General features: G+C 40.9%; 1 protein-coding gene across 1 annotated transcript; it reads right to left on the bottom strand.

The window, feature by feature from the left end:
* Nucleotides 1–2432: 2432 nt before the first annotated feature.
* Nucleotides 2433–16655, bottom strand: LOC137447940 (homeobox protein CDX-4-like). Its single transcript, XM_068151959.1, has 3 exons — nt 16223–16655; nt 5864–6009; nt 2433–2684 (listed from the first exon to the last, which is right to left on the bottom strand). Exons 1-3 carry the CDS (start codon nt 16653–16655, stop codon nt 2433–2435), a joined length of 831 nt encoding a protein of 276 aa, XP_068008060.1.
* Nucleotides 16656–17189: the final 534 nt, after the last annotated feature.

Here is a 17189-nt window from a genome sequence, read left to right as displayed (position 1 = left end):
GCTGGAGCTAAGTCCTAAATTACTGTCATTGCAAGAGACAAAGTTTCCCTTTATATTCTTACCTTTTGAAAGCCTAAATCTGGCCACTTTAATTGTTTTTCTCTGGCTTGCAAGCATGATCCTGCTTAATTAGCCAAGCTGAGGATGCTTTTCTCCTTGATGTTGTTCGGTCTCAAATTAGCTTTAATTAGGAAGAGTATCTTTCCTGCAAGAGTGGTCAGGCATTGGAACAGGCTGCCCAGAGAAGTGGTAGAGTCACCATCCTTGGAGGTGTTCAAAAAACATGTGGATGGGACACTTTGGGGCATGGTCATGGGGGTGTTGGTTAGAAAGTTGGACTTGATGATCTTAGAGGTCTTTTTCAACCATTATGATTCTATGAAATAGGTGTGTGTGTGTGTGTGTGTGTGTAACTGTAGGTAAACTGTGTATTATTCTAGGTGAAATCTCACCAGCATTTCCCTCTGTGGACAGACTGGCTGTTCTGTGTACTTCCAATGGATTCCTCTTTTGGAGACCAGCACTTTGCTTGGGTGCCATGCTCAGAGTATGGATGGTAAATCCCTTTTGTTCCGATGTGCTGTTTGTCATATTCTGCTTTCCATATCGTGTGGACATCAGCAGGGATCTTTCTGTGGCTAAATTTTGTGTTGCAGGTTCTTCATCTCGTTTGTGTCACTTTATGACAACTTCAAACTGCTATTACCACCAAATGGAACAGCATTGTGAAGGGGGAAGAGTGGGGATTCTTCAGTGTAGGTATGTGCCCATTAAAGTTGGAACTTTTATTTAGTGTTGTCCTTCTCCCAGCCATAAAATAATCAATAAAATGAAGAACTAGTGGAAGCTGAGAGCTCTCTGAACCATCCTGGTCTTACCATTCTCCTCTGCTTTTTATAAGACTCATTGTGACAATGTATATGTTCACTTGCTACCATAGCTGATACCACATTGGCAGATGATTATGAAAAAAGTCATTTATTTTAATGTTCTTTATATACAAAGTAATTTCACATTACCAACATTTGGATGCTCTAATAGTACTATTTGTTATCATTAAGGAAAAACTCCCAAAAATGTAGTGCCTAAATGACTTAATACTCCTAAGTCTGGGTTGCAATGGTGACAGATACTGAGGGGGCCACCTTGATAAGAATTAGTGAGGACAGGCACCCTAAATGTCTGAATTGTTTGTGACAAGGAAGGGATAAATTCCTACATCACTTATGTGCTTTAGTATTTTGCCCTTTGCAGACAAGTTAGGCACATGCCTTTACCAGTCATGTACAGAGGTATCCAGATTATTTTAAAGTACTGATTACCAAATAAATTCTGGTTAGTATGGAGGGGCTCAAAACTCTGGGCATTAAGATCCACTTTTAAAATGCTGAGAGCTTATAATATGGTGAAATATTTGTTTACTTTGTCTCTCAGTGATTTGGCTTCTCAAATTTATTTTATTTTTAGTGTAACAATAGCTCTGAAAACTGGACCCAGTTCAAGATGAGTTAAATGCAGTTATTGCATCTGTCTCCATGGACTGTGCTGTCTCATGAAACAAAGCCACTTTCAAAAAAAATTACTTTTTTTTTTAAGGGATGCACACCCCCCCCCCCCCGCCCTTTTTAATCTGACTTGGTTTTTCTTCTAGCAAAAATGAACTTGGGCCAAGATTCACAGTTCCAGGATGCTTTCAAAACATTGGTGGTAGGATTGAAGAGTGCATGTTTATACCAATGTATGGAGCATTGGAAATCATACCTGTCAAACCCCCCAGATTCCTGAAAGCTCATCCCTGACCTTTGCCCTTACCATGTAGTGAGTGCAACCACCACGAGCCAGGCTTTCCATCAAGTGGCTCAAAACACAGAAGCCAGGTTTTCATTTATTAAGATCCGTGTGCAAAGCCCATGGAAGCGAGACTCTGTGGAACCTGTGTGGAGATGAAAGGAGAAGGGATATGCTCTTTACCTAGGGGCAAGGGACAGGCAGAGCACTAGTGGACCAGCTGCTGTTACCACCTCAGTAATTTGGTATTGCCTGGGGCTCATGTTGTGCTTTGCTTTGCCTAAAGTGTACTGTGACAAGTGGCTGCATGTGGTCCTCAGCTCTCCTCCTCCCAGTGCCTGCCCACCTGCTGCATGGCTGGAGGGATGCTTGCCTGTGGCACGGATTCATGGCGTCCTCTTGCAGAGGCTCCCTGCAATGAGGACTCTTGGCACACAGCAGTTCCATTGCCATTGGGAGCTTACTCTGTCCTGCAGACCTAGCAAGTGGCTCTCGAGTTGACTGTATGTGATGCTTATGTGCACAAAACTGTCATGCTGGGGTCTCCTGCAAAGCAGCCATGCCTGTCCTCTGTCTCTCATGCTGTAGTGCTCCATGTACTGGCAGTTTTTAGTGTTCATTATGCTGTAGCTCTCCAGGCAGCTTTACTGAGAGGCCACTACCTGCTGCAGGTTCCCGTTGTGCTGCAAACTGTTCATGGGGAGTGGTGGTGGAGGAGGAGGAGAGAATAAAGAATTAGGCATTTCTGAATGAGTCTGTGGGTCAGGAACTGGCATTGGGCTCACAGAGCCAGAGTCACTCTGCAGAGAGCCAAGATTGCTGCCATCAAAATGAGTCATTTTCTTCTTCATTAGTTTTCTTTCTTTGGCTCTGCGATTCTGGAACCAGATCTTCACCTGCAGAGGGGCAGAAGAAATTTCAGTTGCTAATAGAATGCAGCGTGGTCCTTTGGGTACATAGTGAAGGGTCACAGGTAAAATCAACTGCATGAGAAACAGTCAGAAAAGCAACCTGAGACAGCAGAGCTATGTGCTTGGTTTTCATACAGCTCATTTGTCCCTATCTGGTACTAAAATACCTACTAATAGCTTGGTAAAAAGAGTTTTTCAGTGTTACTTTTCCTTTTTAGGAGGTGTTTCTTTATGGAATGAGCTTTGATTTATTTATTTTAATTATTTGGTTTTGGGGGTTTGGGTATGAAATCTATTCATGTCATATTGATGGCCAAAAAGAATAAGGAGTAGCTTTACACTGAAAACTCTATGCCCTAGTCAGCGCAAGTCAAAAACCTGTTACCAGCCTAAAAACAGAGGCACAAAAGCTCATTAATAACATTAATTGGTTAGCTGTGGTGTGCAAGGCAATGGAAATACACTTATGAGCAGAATTTCACCAGTACACTAATCTCAGTACATAAATTTACTTCAAAATATTATGTAAGTGGTGCCTTAATAGTTAAATGCCTTTCATTGCATTCACAGATGGAGCCAGAAACTGCTGCACAGTCCGCTGCTCCACACCACAGCCATTGCTCCGTCACAGAAACGTGACAAATGTTTGGGAAGAAATGAACAGCTATTGAAGAGGATATGGGTTTTGATTAGGGTAGGATAAGTGAGGACGTGAGATGAAGTGGATGAGTGATAGTGGAGTAAAGCAGAACTTGTTCAGGTGTGAAAGGGTGAATGTTCTGTGGCAACTGAAATATCTTTGGATGCAAATCCCCAGTGCTGGATTTAAGGCAGTGCATGCCAGCTATTGATCCTTGGAAGTGGCTCTGAATTATGTCTAGGCAGTGTAATAAGTCAAGCTACCTCATTCAGATATGTTATGCTTTCTTGCTGGTGTTCAGATGGCAAAGGAAACACTTTTGTCACCATTTGCTGTAACCCAAAGGAAAATCAATGCTTCACTGAACAATACCAATTTGTTCAGTTATCATTTGCTCAAAGCTAGAAAGGGAATGAGAGTGATGATCGGGAAGGAGGTAAAACAGTAAGGGGTGATAACATCTGCTGCTACTAGGTTGTGTTTTAAAAGAAAACCACTGGTAAAGTGCCACAAAACATCCTAAGGAGCCTCTGTGACAGTCTCTGTGTCCTTAGGCCTGAGGCCTTAATGTTTTCTTTTTACAGCTGAAGAATTCAGATACATGCAAAGCTAGTGGAAATTTTGTCTAACTTCCAGGTTATCATCTGAGATATTTAGCAGTTCAGTGTGTCTCTTAATTTGGTAGTGAAATGATATTCCAGAAAATGTGTTCCATTAAACCAGTTTCAGGCACTCTCTTGCATTCTGGTTGTGCTCAAGCAATCGAGTTTCACCTGCTGCATGAAAAGATGAAACAGCCTAAAAACCAATCTGCCATCTGTTTCAGAGTTACCTTCTGCCTTTGGTGTTCTTACCTGTGTTTGAATGTAGGGGATTGTTATTAAATTAAGGATGCATATCTGCAGCAGTGATCCAGAGAGCATTTGAGTAGGGCTTCGTTTTCTTATGCCAATTATCAAATAAGTACGTGAAATACAGATCTGTAATGTCAGACTAAAAGCTAACCTGGGCAGCTGTGTCTGAAGTGTTCTTCCTTCTTTTCAGTACTTTTTTTCTACTCTTCAGTTATTGTCTAAGTTACTCTTCACCTGAAGTTGAAGTTTCTCTCTTCTTTCTTGTCCTCATAATTTCTGTCACTTCTAATCCTTCCTCTATTAGCAGTGCTTCATTTTGCCCTTTTTTTTTCTTCATGAGATACTGCACTTTTCCTTCCTTTTTTAAATAACTGTTCAGGGTCCTGGATAGGATTTTGCCATAGCCAGGAAAAAAGCTTAGCCAAAAAATCATGCCAGGTTCTAGACTGAGTGCAGTGGAACTTGGGGTGGAATGGAATTGTCAATAATTAATTACGTTCAGATTGAGAAATATTTGCAAAATGGGTATTTGCTTCTCTCTGTCAGGTCTTTCAGTGTGTGCTAAGATAAGTGGAAGCTGGATGGACAGTGCTACAACTAGGTGGATTTTGGACTATCCCTGCTCAGTAGAGCCCCTGGTGAATCAGGCATAATCCTCAGTGAATGATGCTGAATGATAACTGACTGAGAAAACAGAGCTGTGATGCTCTGCAAACAGAACAGGCTGCAAATAAGCATATTGTGTCCTCAAATCTACCCAGAGAGCTCCTTCAGTCAAGCTTTTCATTTTCTCTGCTTTCTTCAATGTATTGCATCAAGTAACTCCCAAGTAAAATAGAACCAAACGCAGGCTCAGCCCATCTTGTGAGAGTCTTTGTTGCAGATCTGATTTAGCATCTTATCTTCGTGGCTCACAGGAGCCAGCTGAAGGGCTGGAGACCCAGAGGCCACAGACCTGCTTTGCTTTGGTAGGGGTTTGCAACTCCATGATTGAAGAATGGAGCACAGAATGGTGCCAGAGCAAATTGTGTCTACCTTTTGATCAGGAAGGACTATGTTTTGATTTATGTTGTGGGAATAAAGTGGAATTTGGAGGTAATGGGGGGAAATAGGAGCAGCAGAAATAAGTAGCAGGTATGTAGGAAATCTTTAACAGAAGGTGAAAGGCAGTCAAATAAACAAATACTTTCATGTGTGCTGAGCATACTTAAGACCATCACTTCCATTCTCTGCTAACACTGACCCTGTTGAAACTGGTTCTAGAATTCCCATTGACTTCAGCAGAAGCAGGACTTCTCCTTTAGAAATTACAGCAAACATTTCTACCCCACTAAAATTGAAAGAAATCCGGGCAGGATTTTGCTAACGCTTTCAAACTTGTTTCTCAGCCAGGACTGTATGCAAGACGAGGAAAAGGTCCAGTGTGGTTGCACAGCTAGCTCCCTGTGGAGAGCTTAAGTGATGCTGATGGGCTGTTTAGAGATGAGCTGTTCAGAGATGAGCTGTTCAGGCTGTTCAGCTGGATAGTTTGAGTTCCTGTGCTGCAAAGGGAACCCAAGTACTGTCGGTTGGTCATTAGAGTCATTAGCATGTTTGTATTCTTAACCAGCATGGTTAGCTCCTCACCAGCAATAATAAAGGAAATCCTAAATGGGTGAGCCATACTCTACCTGTCTCTCGGAAAGTCTTAGGTTTGCAGCAAGTTCAGACTTCCTCCTGATTGTAATGTATCTGTTGTAATGAAATTCCTTCTCTAATTCTAATCTCTGATGATCTGTGTAAACCACTCGGTACTTCTCTCTTGTTCTTGTTTTACCTGTTTTGAAAGAAGAACACATTGCTTCAAGATGGATTTTTTTTCACTTTAGTAACACAAAATAACTGGTTTTACAGTTGAAAATAGATCTGTGGGCATTTTAGGCCTGATTCTCTATGCACTTACCCGGAGTAACTCCCTTGACTCGGTCCTGATTTATAATACAAGAGGGTCATACCATGAGGTTTGGGGTTCACTCCTCAGTAAATAGATGACAGAATGCTTCTCATATTCTTTATCAACCTTGTGTTATCATTTGGGACAGGAAAGGCATTCTCGTGAAGAACAAGGAGACAGGAAAACTGGGTTTTGTTCGCAGCTCTGTTGCAAGCTTCCTGCCTGGTGTTGAATGCTCTTGCATCTCTGTCCCTAAAGCTGCTATACTGATACCTGCTTCAGAAGGAAATTGGGAAGGATATTTTATTGCAGAGAAAATATCAAGAGCTTCCGAGGTTCCTAATTTCCTGCTGCTACATAAATTAATACAATATAGTGATTGTTCCTGCAGTTCAGTGGTTGTGTTTTCCTTCATGTCTGGCACAGCCTGTCCAGGACTTGATAATAGTACAGGGAATAGTAACATAGATTTTCAGATGACAGTTAATAAAAAAGAGAAGAAGAAAGCAATAATACTTTACAAAGGACATTGACCCATGGCAGAGCTGCAGCATCTGTTCTTTTGCAAGCAGCATTGCTGTGTCCTTTCAGCGGTGGGCACAGCTGGCTGAAGCAATGCCCAGGTCGTTAAAAGGTAATGGCAAATGACATGAGCCAGTGAACACAGATGCAAGGAGCTGGGGTTTTATGGATTCCATACAGGATCATTTCTGAGGACAGAATGTGTTGGCAGAAGCAAAACAAGAATTGAGAATGAGAAGAGCTACTGATGCTTCCTTTCTCACCCACCTTTCCTTTGTTGTTAATGCTCATATTAGTCAGTAATGTAGCAGACATCAACCCCTGCACAAATCTGAAGCTCCTGAGCCCTCACCTAAAGTCTTCCTCCCTTTTTTCAAGATCAGATCATGGTTAAGACCAGTGTTACCATGTTCACTAACCCATCTCACAATTTCTTGGGCTTATTTGTCTATATTTATACAGACATTTCTTCAGATGTGTTTAGGCTGTAAATTATCTGGCACAGAGAATATCTTTCTAGTTGATTTATTTGCAGTGTGTTCAAATGTAGTTCATGAATTTTGTGTTCTTAGTGGTCAATACAGTAGAACAGCCCTCTTAGATTGAGGTTCTCTTGATTCATACAGCTTGAGGCATATTGTGGCTTGCTGCCCCAAAGTGTCTGCTACTGCTGCAGGTGTAGCTCAGCTTCATACAACAGCTCATGCTGGCTTACAGATCTTCTGAAAAGATTGTTTGGATGCCTAATTCTTCAAAACAAGGTTACTCAAATGCATGATTATCACACTCCTAATAAGAACAGTTAATTCTGACTTGAGAGGACTGGAGTAGATTTCATAACATTTCCATCTCAAGCAAATCACCACAGCACTGCCCCACAGCAACCAGCTTCCCCCTGCAGGAGAGAATTGCTGGAGGTTTCATCAGTCGTGCCAAAGGCCTGATTTCTCCTCAGCCCCTCCTCCCATCTCTCCTTGCTGTGAATTTTAAGTAGCACCCAAAGATTAGAATTCAGACTACAGTACTGTAGTGCAATCTTGAATTACTTTATCCTTTAATTCATAATTTGGTTTCAGGGATTTCATGTTTCTTCCCTCCAGCTGTGGAGGAAGATGTAATGTCTCCTTGTTTTAATAGCTGAACATACCTGAAGTTAACATTACCACTTGCTGTATGGTAATGGCTTGAGAGCCACATCATGTTTTTCTCTTCCAGCACTGACAATCGGTACTTTGTTACTTATAAGAATTTTTTGCTCTCCAAAGTCTTGTCAAACCTTAAAAGGATCTTCAGGTTCTGGTCCTTTTTGTACTGTTTGTGTAGATCCTAATGTAATGGTTTGGCATTACAGCAGCAGGTTCAACTCAATCCATGACACCTAGACAGAGTTGTTTGGCATGGGAAATCCTTGGTCATTCCTGTGCTGTGAACAAATATGGTTAGCCCTCTGCTTCTGGGTAATAACACTGGTTCACCCCACATGACCGAAGGAGAAACTTCTTTGGTGTGAGGGTGCTGGGAGCCCTGGAGCAGGCTGCCCAGAATGGTCATAGAGTCTCCCGCTCTGGAGAGATTCCAAACACACCTGGACATTGTGATCCTGGGCAAGGTGCTCTGGGTTACCCTGAATTAGTAGAAGGGTTGGGCTAGATGTTTCCCAGAGGTCACTTGAAACCCCCACCATGCTGGGATTCTGAGATTCTGCAATAGGGTTTCTCTGGGACTCTCCCTAGATTTGTAGAACAAGGTCTACATCAGAATTTGATCCTTCAAGCTTCTATGCTCCATGGTGTTCAACCCTGGAAAAGCACTATGCAGTGGGCATTTTCCATCTGCCTTGCAGGCATCAGCCTGTTGGAATATTTCAAGAAGGGAAAAGACATTTGTGCATATGTGTGCTCCTTAGTTCAGGTGTTCTGCTCAGTCCCTGCAGCCAAACCCACTGGGACTCAAGTCTGTGAAGTTCCCTGTGAAGGCTCAGCTGTGGTGGGTCTATAGAGACTTCTCATTTCATTGACATTTCTATCCTTGCAGAACTGGAGTGAAAGCAGAATTAGCCCAATTACCTTTGCACTGATAATCAAGTGAAAAGTGCTGTTAATTTTACAACATTATGGTAAGAATTTTAGAGTCTCTAAAGAGCAGCAGTTACTCAGTGCAGTCCACATAAATACCAGCACATTTGTTTTCATTCATTCGAAGTGTAAACTGTTTGTTTAACATATGGTCACCTGTGGTGCTTTAATGCCTCACTCGATATTTTCTAACTTTTGATCTCTCTAGCCAGTGGTTTGCTTCAGAGTTGTTGGTTTTTTTTCCTCTTTAAATGAGAATTTGGGGTCATTCTCTGGCTCAAAATGTTTAAAATGTTTCCTAGGTCTCCTTTGTGGTGTTAAGATGGAGTACACAAAGAGTAACAAGGTGATCTTATCTTGAACTCCATTCTCATTCAGAAGCCATGGACAAATATCAAATGTTCTTCTATTGCCAAAACAAGGTGGTAAACTTCAAGATAAATCTCCCTGTTTCTGGTTTTAAGCGTTTAAACCCTCCTTATCTGATTAGGAGAGGGTTGGGGGTTTTGCTTTTTAAACTGAAGGAGAAAATTAAATGTATGTAGAAAACAGAACTCTCTCCCATAAACCCTTTTCTTTTCCTGCAAGTAGCTTTCAAGTTATTTTTAGTAGGAACTGGAATATGTGATTTGTTTTTGAAGGAGTTTTGGGAGATTTCATTTCTCATTTCTTTCTTTAAAGTTAGTTAAAAGAATAGTTTAAAGAGCAGAAATGCCAAAGGAAAATGTTTCCTTCCTGAGAGTCAGCAACAATCTGAGAAGAATTCTTTATGATTTGTCACATCTATCCTGTCTTTAATAATTAGATTTTTCATGTGTGTTTGTGTAGGATAATTCTCTCTGTGAGAGACAATGGCAGCTGAGAGATAGCAGGGCCTTCTGAGAGGATGCTTTTAGTCTTGGCAGAGCTATATTTTAGTCTGTTAGCCCTTTACCCAGACTCTCATTGATGTCAGTGAGAGTCTTCCTAATGCCTTTGTGGGATGCTGGCTTGGAATTAGTCTGCATATGGCGTTTCCTTTCAAAGGCAAAGTACTCTTTTCTTTGCCAAAGTTAACAAACAGCAGCAACAAAACCTATCTTTTGGGACTTTAGCCTCTGAATTCCATCTGTTTGGTGGAATAGTTCCACTCTACCACATTCTGAGCCAAATCTTCCAGACCTTCTACTGGTTTTATTTACAGTGACTCATTTAATTTCAAGGAGAAGTATTACCTAAGTAAAATTTGAGTTAGGCTAATGGATTCCCCCCAGAGACAGCAGAAGGATGCTCTTCATTTCTCTGACTTCTTTATGAGATAATGACAGAATTTAATGATGCAATTATAGAAGTTAATATTTTAATTTAATTCTTTAGTCAAATCCTGCATATTTTGCTCACTTAGGTGAGTGAGGTTAACCAACAGTTAGCTTTCTAGACTTTTCATTACTATTTTGTTAGTGACAATGATAATAAAACCAGCAACATAGTGTCAACTTATTGGGAAGGTGTTCTGCCAGGGACAGTTCTACTATGGAATTGCAAGTGATTGGAGAGGTTATTAGTAGCAAGGTGGAAGTAAAAAATGAAACAAAAGAGCTTTGAGGCAGCCTATGAGGGCCTTTGTGGTGGGGGAGTGGATTTCCTGTTCTTAATGAGCCATTTAAGAATAGCAAGTTTTGTCAAAACCCTTTTTTACAAACAGTGACTGTTTGAGAAACAAGAAATGATATCCTTGGAGTACTTTTCCTTGGATATAGTTTAACAATCCTGTTCTATCACACCCACTCCAGTAATTTTTGTGACTGGCCAAGTTTTGAGGTGGGGGAAGGGAACAGCTTTCCCATTGGTCATAAAATTCACAGAGTATTTCTTCTGAAGACAATAAAGCTGGGAGAAGGCCTCTTTATTTGCTGTGAAAATCATCACCCTTTCCGGCAATATAACTCCTGAAGAAAAGAGGGAGAAGGAAGAGACAAGACTGCATATCAAAGCAAAGTGAAGTGTTAAAAGGGTCTGTTGCCTCAATATGACAGATAGGCCTCAAAACCTCAGACAATGTAGCCCAGGAAAGGGAAAAAAAAAGCCCACCATCGGACCTCACAATAAGTTTACAAAGCAAAATACGTTAGTATTGGAACTAGCCCTGGCCTCTTTTTTTCAGTGCCTCCACTCCTAACTTTTCAGGCATATTCTTATCTACTGCAATTACCATCATTCCCCAAATCCAGAAGTTCAGACAGAAGATGTCATAGTACAGAATAGTGTCTGATTACTGTTGGGTTACTTGCAACACATTGTGATCTGGATTCCCTAGTTTGAGATGGTTTTAGAAGATGTTATTGTCTGCACTTGATCACTGGAATTAGCTGAAGGCAGCTCAAAATGTGAAACAGCTTTTTTGCCCTGGAGATGTTCTTGGTTCAGATCTCCACCTTTATGTTAGCTTAGTATTAAGAGCAAGATCAGTGTTAACTTTTGATCTAATAGAGATAGTGTCAGAGAATAGGGCCCAATGTTTTGATTTGAGACTGTAACTATTTATGCACTATAAAAGTGTTGGAAAAGAAAGGGACAAATTCTCTCTACTCTCTACCAAAGGGGTTGGACTAGATGAATCTCCAGATGTCCCTTCCAACCTCTACCATACTGGGATTCTGGAATTCTGTAATGTAATTGAAGTTGTGAAGCAAAAGTAATTTTAAGTAATTCTTGAAGAGGGACATTGTGCTGCACACAGTGTTCTGTAAAGTTGAATTAAAGAAAGTAAGCCACACACTGCTCTTGTATAGAAAAATGTATACTAAGAGTAGTAATACTCCTGCCAGAATGAGCTGGACTGTTCACTCCAAAGTGGAGTGCAAAAAGGTTTGTGAAACACGGTGAAATTCTGTTTGTGTTTTGTGATGGGTCTTGATCATTTGTTCTGTTTCAGCATACTCATGCTGAAAAGAACAGAATAGGATCATAGCATTAGAAGCTTTCAACAGACTCAGAAAATTTCCCCTTCTATTAAAAATGCTGAAGTGCTCCATTCTGAGCATGTTCTGCTGTTCTGCAATACAACCTCTTGACCACGTTCTGGCCTTCACTTTGCTTGAGTAGACTTTTCTATTCCTCTTCATCATAGACAAGTGACTGAATCCAAAGCAGGGCATTTTATCACTTTTAAAGCAATGATCCTGTATGGATTTTATTTGGCAGAAGGACTCAACCTGCAGGGAAAAACCTGATTTCTGAGTAGCCAGATTAGGGAAAGTCCTTTTGCCAGTGACTATAGACTAAAAGGCAAGGGATTAACTGGAACTTTTTCCATGTGTTGTATATTCTTTAGTCATTCAGCATCTTGCAGGAGCAGCTTCTTAAGAGGCTCTTCCTTAGATTTGAGGGAATATATCACCTAGTCTTTGAAAGAGGAAGTTATATGTTTACCATGTATTTTGTAAGGATGCTATTAGCACCTGTCATCATCATCATCCATCAGAAAAACTGTCTTTAGAGTAAATTTGTATTGAACAAGAGTGATTGGAGAGTTGTCATCTGCAGGAAGAATCTCTGCTTATAGTTAATTTACCCATTTCAAGGCTCGTTCCCTCCCTGGTAATGTAAGTGCAGATTTTAAGATGTAATTTCAGCTTTGTGAGTAAATTCCCATTGCTGCTGGAACTGCCTGGTAGTTTACTGTGCAAAGCCTTTTTTTTCCCCTGCACAGTTTTACCCTAGATGTATGTTGTTTTCTCACAGAGGCAAAAAGCACAACCTACTCCTGTGTGAGTGGTTTGTAATACAGCAAAACCAACAGGAGGAGAGCTGTAACTTGTTCTAAGGTGGGTTTATTCTGCTTTTCATCCAAGAATTTGCCTCTAGTTAGGCTGTGTGTGTATTTGCCACCTCAAATCTCTAGTTATCATGGCTTTGTTCTGTCCTCTGTTAACAATTCCTACCTGTTGTGACTTTGCTCACCCTTTAGAAGTGGGGTTTAGGAGAGGGGATGGGAGCAATGTAAGGTCAGAGAAGGGTCTATTTCAATCAGTGTTCTTGGCTGAAAATACTGAGTGGCTGGTCTTTCCTCCTTCAGGTGTAATAGTCAAAGCACATCTGCTTTCTCCTGTATCCTGAGCACCCTCCTACCTGCACTGCATTTAGGATCAATTCCCAAACTCTCTACCCTGCAGCTAGAGAATTTTAGAAATATGCAGCTAGAGAGAGAGAATGAGGGATGAAAGCCTTAGCAAGTCTTTTCTGTGGGGAGATATATTCTAAGAACTCTAAACCAGGATGGTCAAATACTGAGCTAGTTAAATACTGAGGTCTTCCAGAGGTTCCAAGTAGCATAACCTCACAAAGCTTACGTAACGCCAGTTAAGGGTGTGGGTTTATAGTGGATGTTGCTTTGAAAGTTGCAAAGTAAGATTTAAAATAATTTCTTTCTTTGTTCCAGGTTAGTTGTGTGCAGGGCATGAAGCAGTGGTAGACATTTCAACAGTGTTTTGTTTGTCATCCATCAGGTGATAAAGCCACCCAGCACCACTGAGAGAAGCTGAAGATGAAATCTCTGGAGATAGAAATGTCATTGTTTCTGGGCCTTGTTTCTGTAGCTGTTACAAGTCTGGCTACTGAATGTAAGTAAACCTTTGGGAGGACTCTCTCCTGCTCTTGAAGGGATGAGATAACAGGAGCAGTTCCAGCATGCTTTCAAGATCATCTTGCAAAAATCACTTGCCTTAATAATTATTGCTTCCATAGTGAAATAATATTATTATTAATAACTGGTATTTTGTACCAAGTGATGAACAAATACTAAAATTAGCTTGTCTGATTGATTTCTATTCCAATCACTTCAGGTAAGTCTGAGCCTCATTTCTTTTTCCTCTTTAAGACCAGTGGCTCATATTTATTTCACAGGGAATAAGGAAAGCTAATAACCAGTAGGTGTGATGCCGTCACTCTTGTCTATACAAAACCTCTACTTAAGTGTTGCAGAGACAGAAGGGTAACACTCAGTGTGTGCATACACCTTGAAGGATAGAAACCCCGAAGGATTCCTTCTAGGAAACTGCTGAGGATTTTGATTATGATCCAGCAAATGGCACTGGTACTTGCATTTAGCCTCATCACACATTTGGAGATGCTTACAGCACTTGCATGCTCAGAACCAAACTCAGATGCTTTGTAGGAGCTGACAATGCTGCTAGAGCTTCTTTTAACAAATTACTTTATTTTCTGGAAACCTGGGAAAACTACAAGTGCCCTTGTTTTTAAACAGAGGAAAAGGAGTGAATGGAGAAAAAAGGAAACAACTCTAGTAAAGCAACCTATTGGCACTGAGCATGCCTGGCCTAGCAAAAAATAAGAAGGGAAGCAGCAGCAGAAGAAACATTAATCTTGACTTTTCCCTAAAGCACAACCCAGTCCGTATTAAATGAGTGGATAGGCTCTCACTAACTTCCAAGGGTCTTACATTGCTCCACAGGCATTTGGGAGTCTATGCTCCTGTGACATGCTCATTCTTCAGTTCTTCCTGAAATAAAGATATTGAATATCTTGGGCCATTCCAGAGTGGATAGACTCCCAACACCTCCTGTGAATGCTCTGACCCTTTTAGGCTTGAAGTGTGGAAAAGTAGAAAGCCCTAAGTATGCTTCTTAAGCAGGCACATAGAATGTGGTACTGTCTATTCTTTCTGTCAATCTATCTATCTATCTATCTATCTATCTATCTATCTATCTATCTACCTATCTATCTATCTATCTATCTACCTACCTACCTACCTACCCACCCACCCACCTATCTCACAGTAACTCCATTATAAAAGGGACAGCACAGACAGATCAAATCAGGCCTTTCTCTCAGAGAGGCTACAATTTAAATCCACAGGAGCAAAAGGCAGGCAGGTAAAGAAGAGGTGAAAAGGTTTTTTGAACAAGTGTTCTGCCATCTGTAAATCATTTGGTTCATGAGCACTTTCATTGCCCTTGTAAGGACCTCTCAAAAGTAAGCTGTAAATTTTTTAAAGGCCAGGCCTCTTGATATTTCTTGGTTAGTATTCCGTGAAGGAAAAAACCAAAACAATACCAAACACCAAACAACTTTAGACCCCTGAACTTTCTTTCAGACAGAGTAACAACCTACTCTGACTGTCCCAATGACTTCCCTGGACTCTGGACTAAAGTTGTGTTCAGCAGAAGTTAGGAAGACAGGTCTGTCTTTATAAATTAGAGGAATTGTTTGAATGCAGGCAATTGTTTTTTTCTATACAGTTGCTTTCATTTTTCTAAATCATGTTTAGGGTAATTACTTTTCTGTCAGAGACTGATTCATTACTGGCTTTGAAAACTTACAGGCATGTGTGGAAGAGAGCTGCTGCAGGAGGGAGGGCTGAAAGGAATGGAGCCTTCCTGGAATGTAACACTGAAATACTGTGAGCATCTCTTTAGGGGAGGTATTGAGCAGCCTTGGTTTCTACTGATCTCAGTGCATGTCAAGGCTGCTCAGCACCTCAGAGGATCAAATGCTGTTACAGAGCTGAAGGTGCCTCTGTTCTTTTCAGGCAGTTTCCCCATTTTTCCTTCTCCACTGTCTTCTTTCAGATGTTTTTGATTTTTTTTTTCTGTTCACACAAGATACAGATTTTGTTTTAGGGATGCTCAATATTTAGATTTCTTCCTGTTGTTTCTTATCACAGTCAAACAGAACCTTTTATTCATGCTTCATGACTTATTTTTTACTGGTTAAATACAACTGAAGAATTGTTTTGTACTCAATTGTTTTGACTATTATGCATCAGAGATGGATCTGTCTCTGTATTAACTGATTTTGTTACTGTGGAGCTTTGTGTTCTTGCATATTCTGAGAGCTGCTACTACAAAGTAAGACTTTTCTTATCATTCCTGGTTTTAAAGCATTGACTCATTGTTTGATCTTGCAGATCTAATTTCATTTCAGTGTCCTGAGGTTTAGAGGGGCTGTTTCTAACACAAAGCCATACTTTCACCTCTCTTCACTACTGTATATGTTTCACTTGAACTTTTTCTATGTACTCTTGGGAAAAAGCTCTATATATACTTGGGGAAAATAAAAAAGTGTAGGTGGTGGTGAAATAATCATAGCTCCATCCTGATTTCTTTCATCTTGCTTCATGAAGGGGTTGAAACTAGATGATCTTTAAGTTCCCTTCCAATGCAAATCATTCTATGATTCCAATCCGTAGGACTCTTACTAGGAGTAATTATTTGATATCAGAAAATATTTTAATACATCCAAAGTGAAAATACTTCATTGTGAAAGGATGTTACTTTTCATTTACCTCAGCATTCAAGGTCAAGAAAGAAATAGCCAGCTCATCAAAACCAGCATCCAATAATCAAACTAATATTTAACCAAGAGAATACTACAAAGCAATTAGGCTCTTTCTTTGTTAAACTGTATGCTTCACTCCAAACAGAGACACTGGCAAAAAACCCCACCCTAATAAAGTGAAAAAAATCTCTTCTCAGCATAAAAGCTCATAGCCCTCATACCTGTGGAAGTGGATTGCACCGTTTTCCTCATCCATTCGTAAGAGCTGTGCCTTTGGCTGTTGGGAGAGATTTGCTGTGCATTAATTGTATCTACAGGAGGTAACCCCCCAGATGCAGTGGGATGGAGGGAGCTGTAATCAGCAGAACTGTAGGAGACCTGTCCCGGGGACGAGCCGTTGATTTGTGCAGCAGCAACTGTGCTGGAAGGTCCTGGGCCGTAAGCATTCCAGTCCTCCCTCTGTGGGCCATAGTGAGATCCCCAGGTTCCAGCAGGCTGGCTGTGGCTGTCCAGAGTTGGCACATGATGATATCCCATGTAGTCAGAATAAGATGGAGTAGACACAAAGTTTTGCACTGGCAGGTTGTTACTGCTGCACCTTGCAGATCCCGGATACATGCTGGTCTCTTTATCCAAAAGGTAACTCACATACATGATGCTCACAGCCTGGCTTTGTCTTGCTGGGACATCCTGCTCCTCGCAGTGTTTGTTTGATCTCCTTTCCCCTCCTCTTTCTTTCTCTCTCTTTTCTAGCCCTGCCTGGCACTATAAATGACTCATGCTAGCCCTCATGTCCCTTTACTACACATGTTTAACAATGGTTTTACCAGGTGCTGGTGGTAACAGTTTACTAAGGTCCTGCCTGATGTCACAGATAACTGCCTGCCCCAAAATTACATTTGCATTCAAATGAAGGGCTGACCATGCAGGCAACCCCACCTTGCTGCTAGTTCTTGTGCTTCCTTTCTCACAGATCCTTTATGTATCACCATCCTGGGTCTATACTTCTGAATGGAGTTTGAAATTTCTTGGTCCTCAGGCAGAGTTGTAGACTTAGTTCACCAATAACTGTCCAGACAGTAGAAGCAGCATTTTTCTTGGGCAGAATCTAACTTCGGGGACTATGCTTCATTAGTTAAAGCCTGGTATCTGCTAGTCCAGTAGTTCTTTTGTTAGAATGTGCTAGAT

This window comes from Melanerpes formicivorus, unplaced genomic scaffold (genome assembly GCF_026170545.1).
Source record: "Melanerpes formicivorus ecotype bairdi unplaced genomic scaffold, bMelFor1.0.p_v2 SCAF_22, whole genome shotgun sequence".
In the NCBI taxonomy this organism is placed as follows: Eukaryota; Metazoa; Chordata; class Aves; order Piciformes; family Picidae; genus Melanerpes; species Melanerpes formicivorus.
Note: the sequence above shows the minus strand (reverse complement) of the source record. Positions and strands in the feature narration are given on the sequence as shown.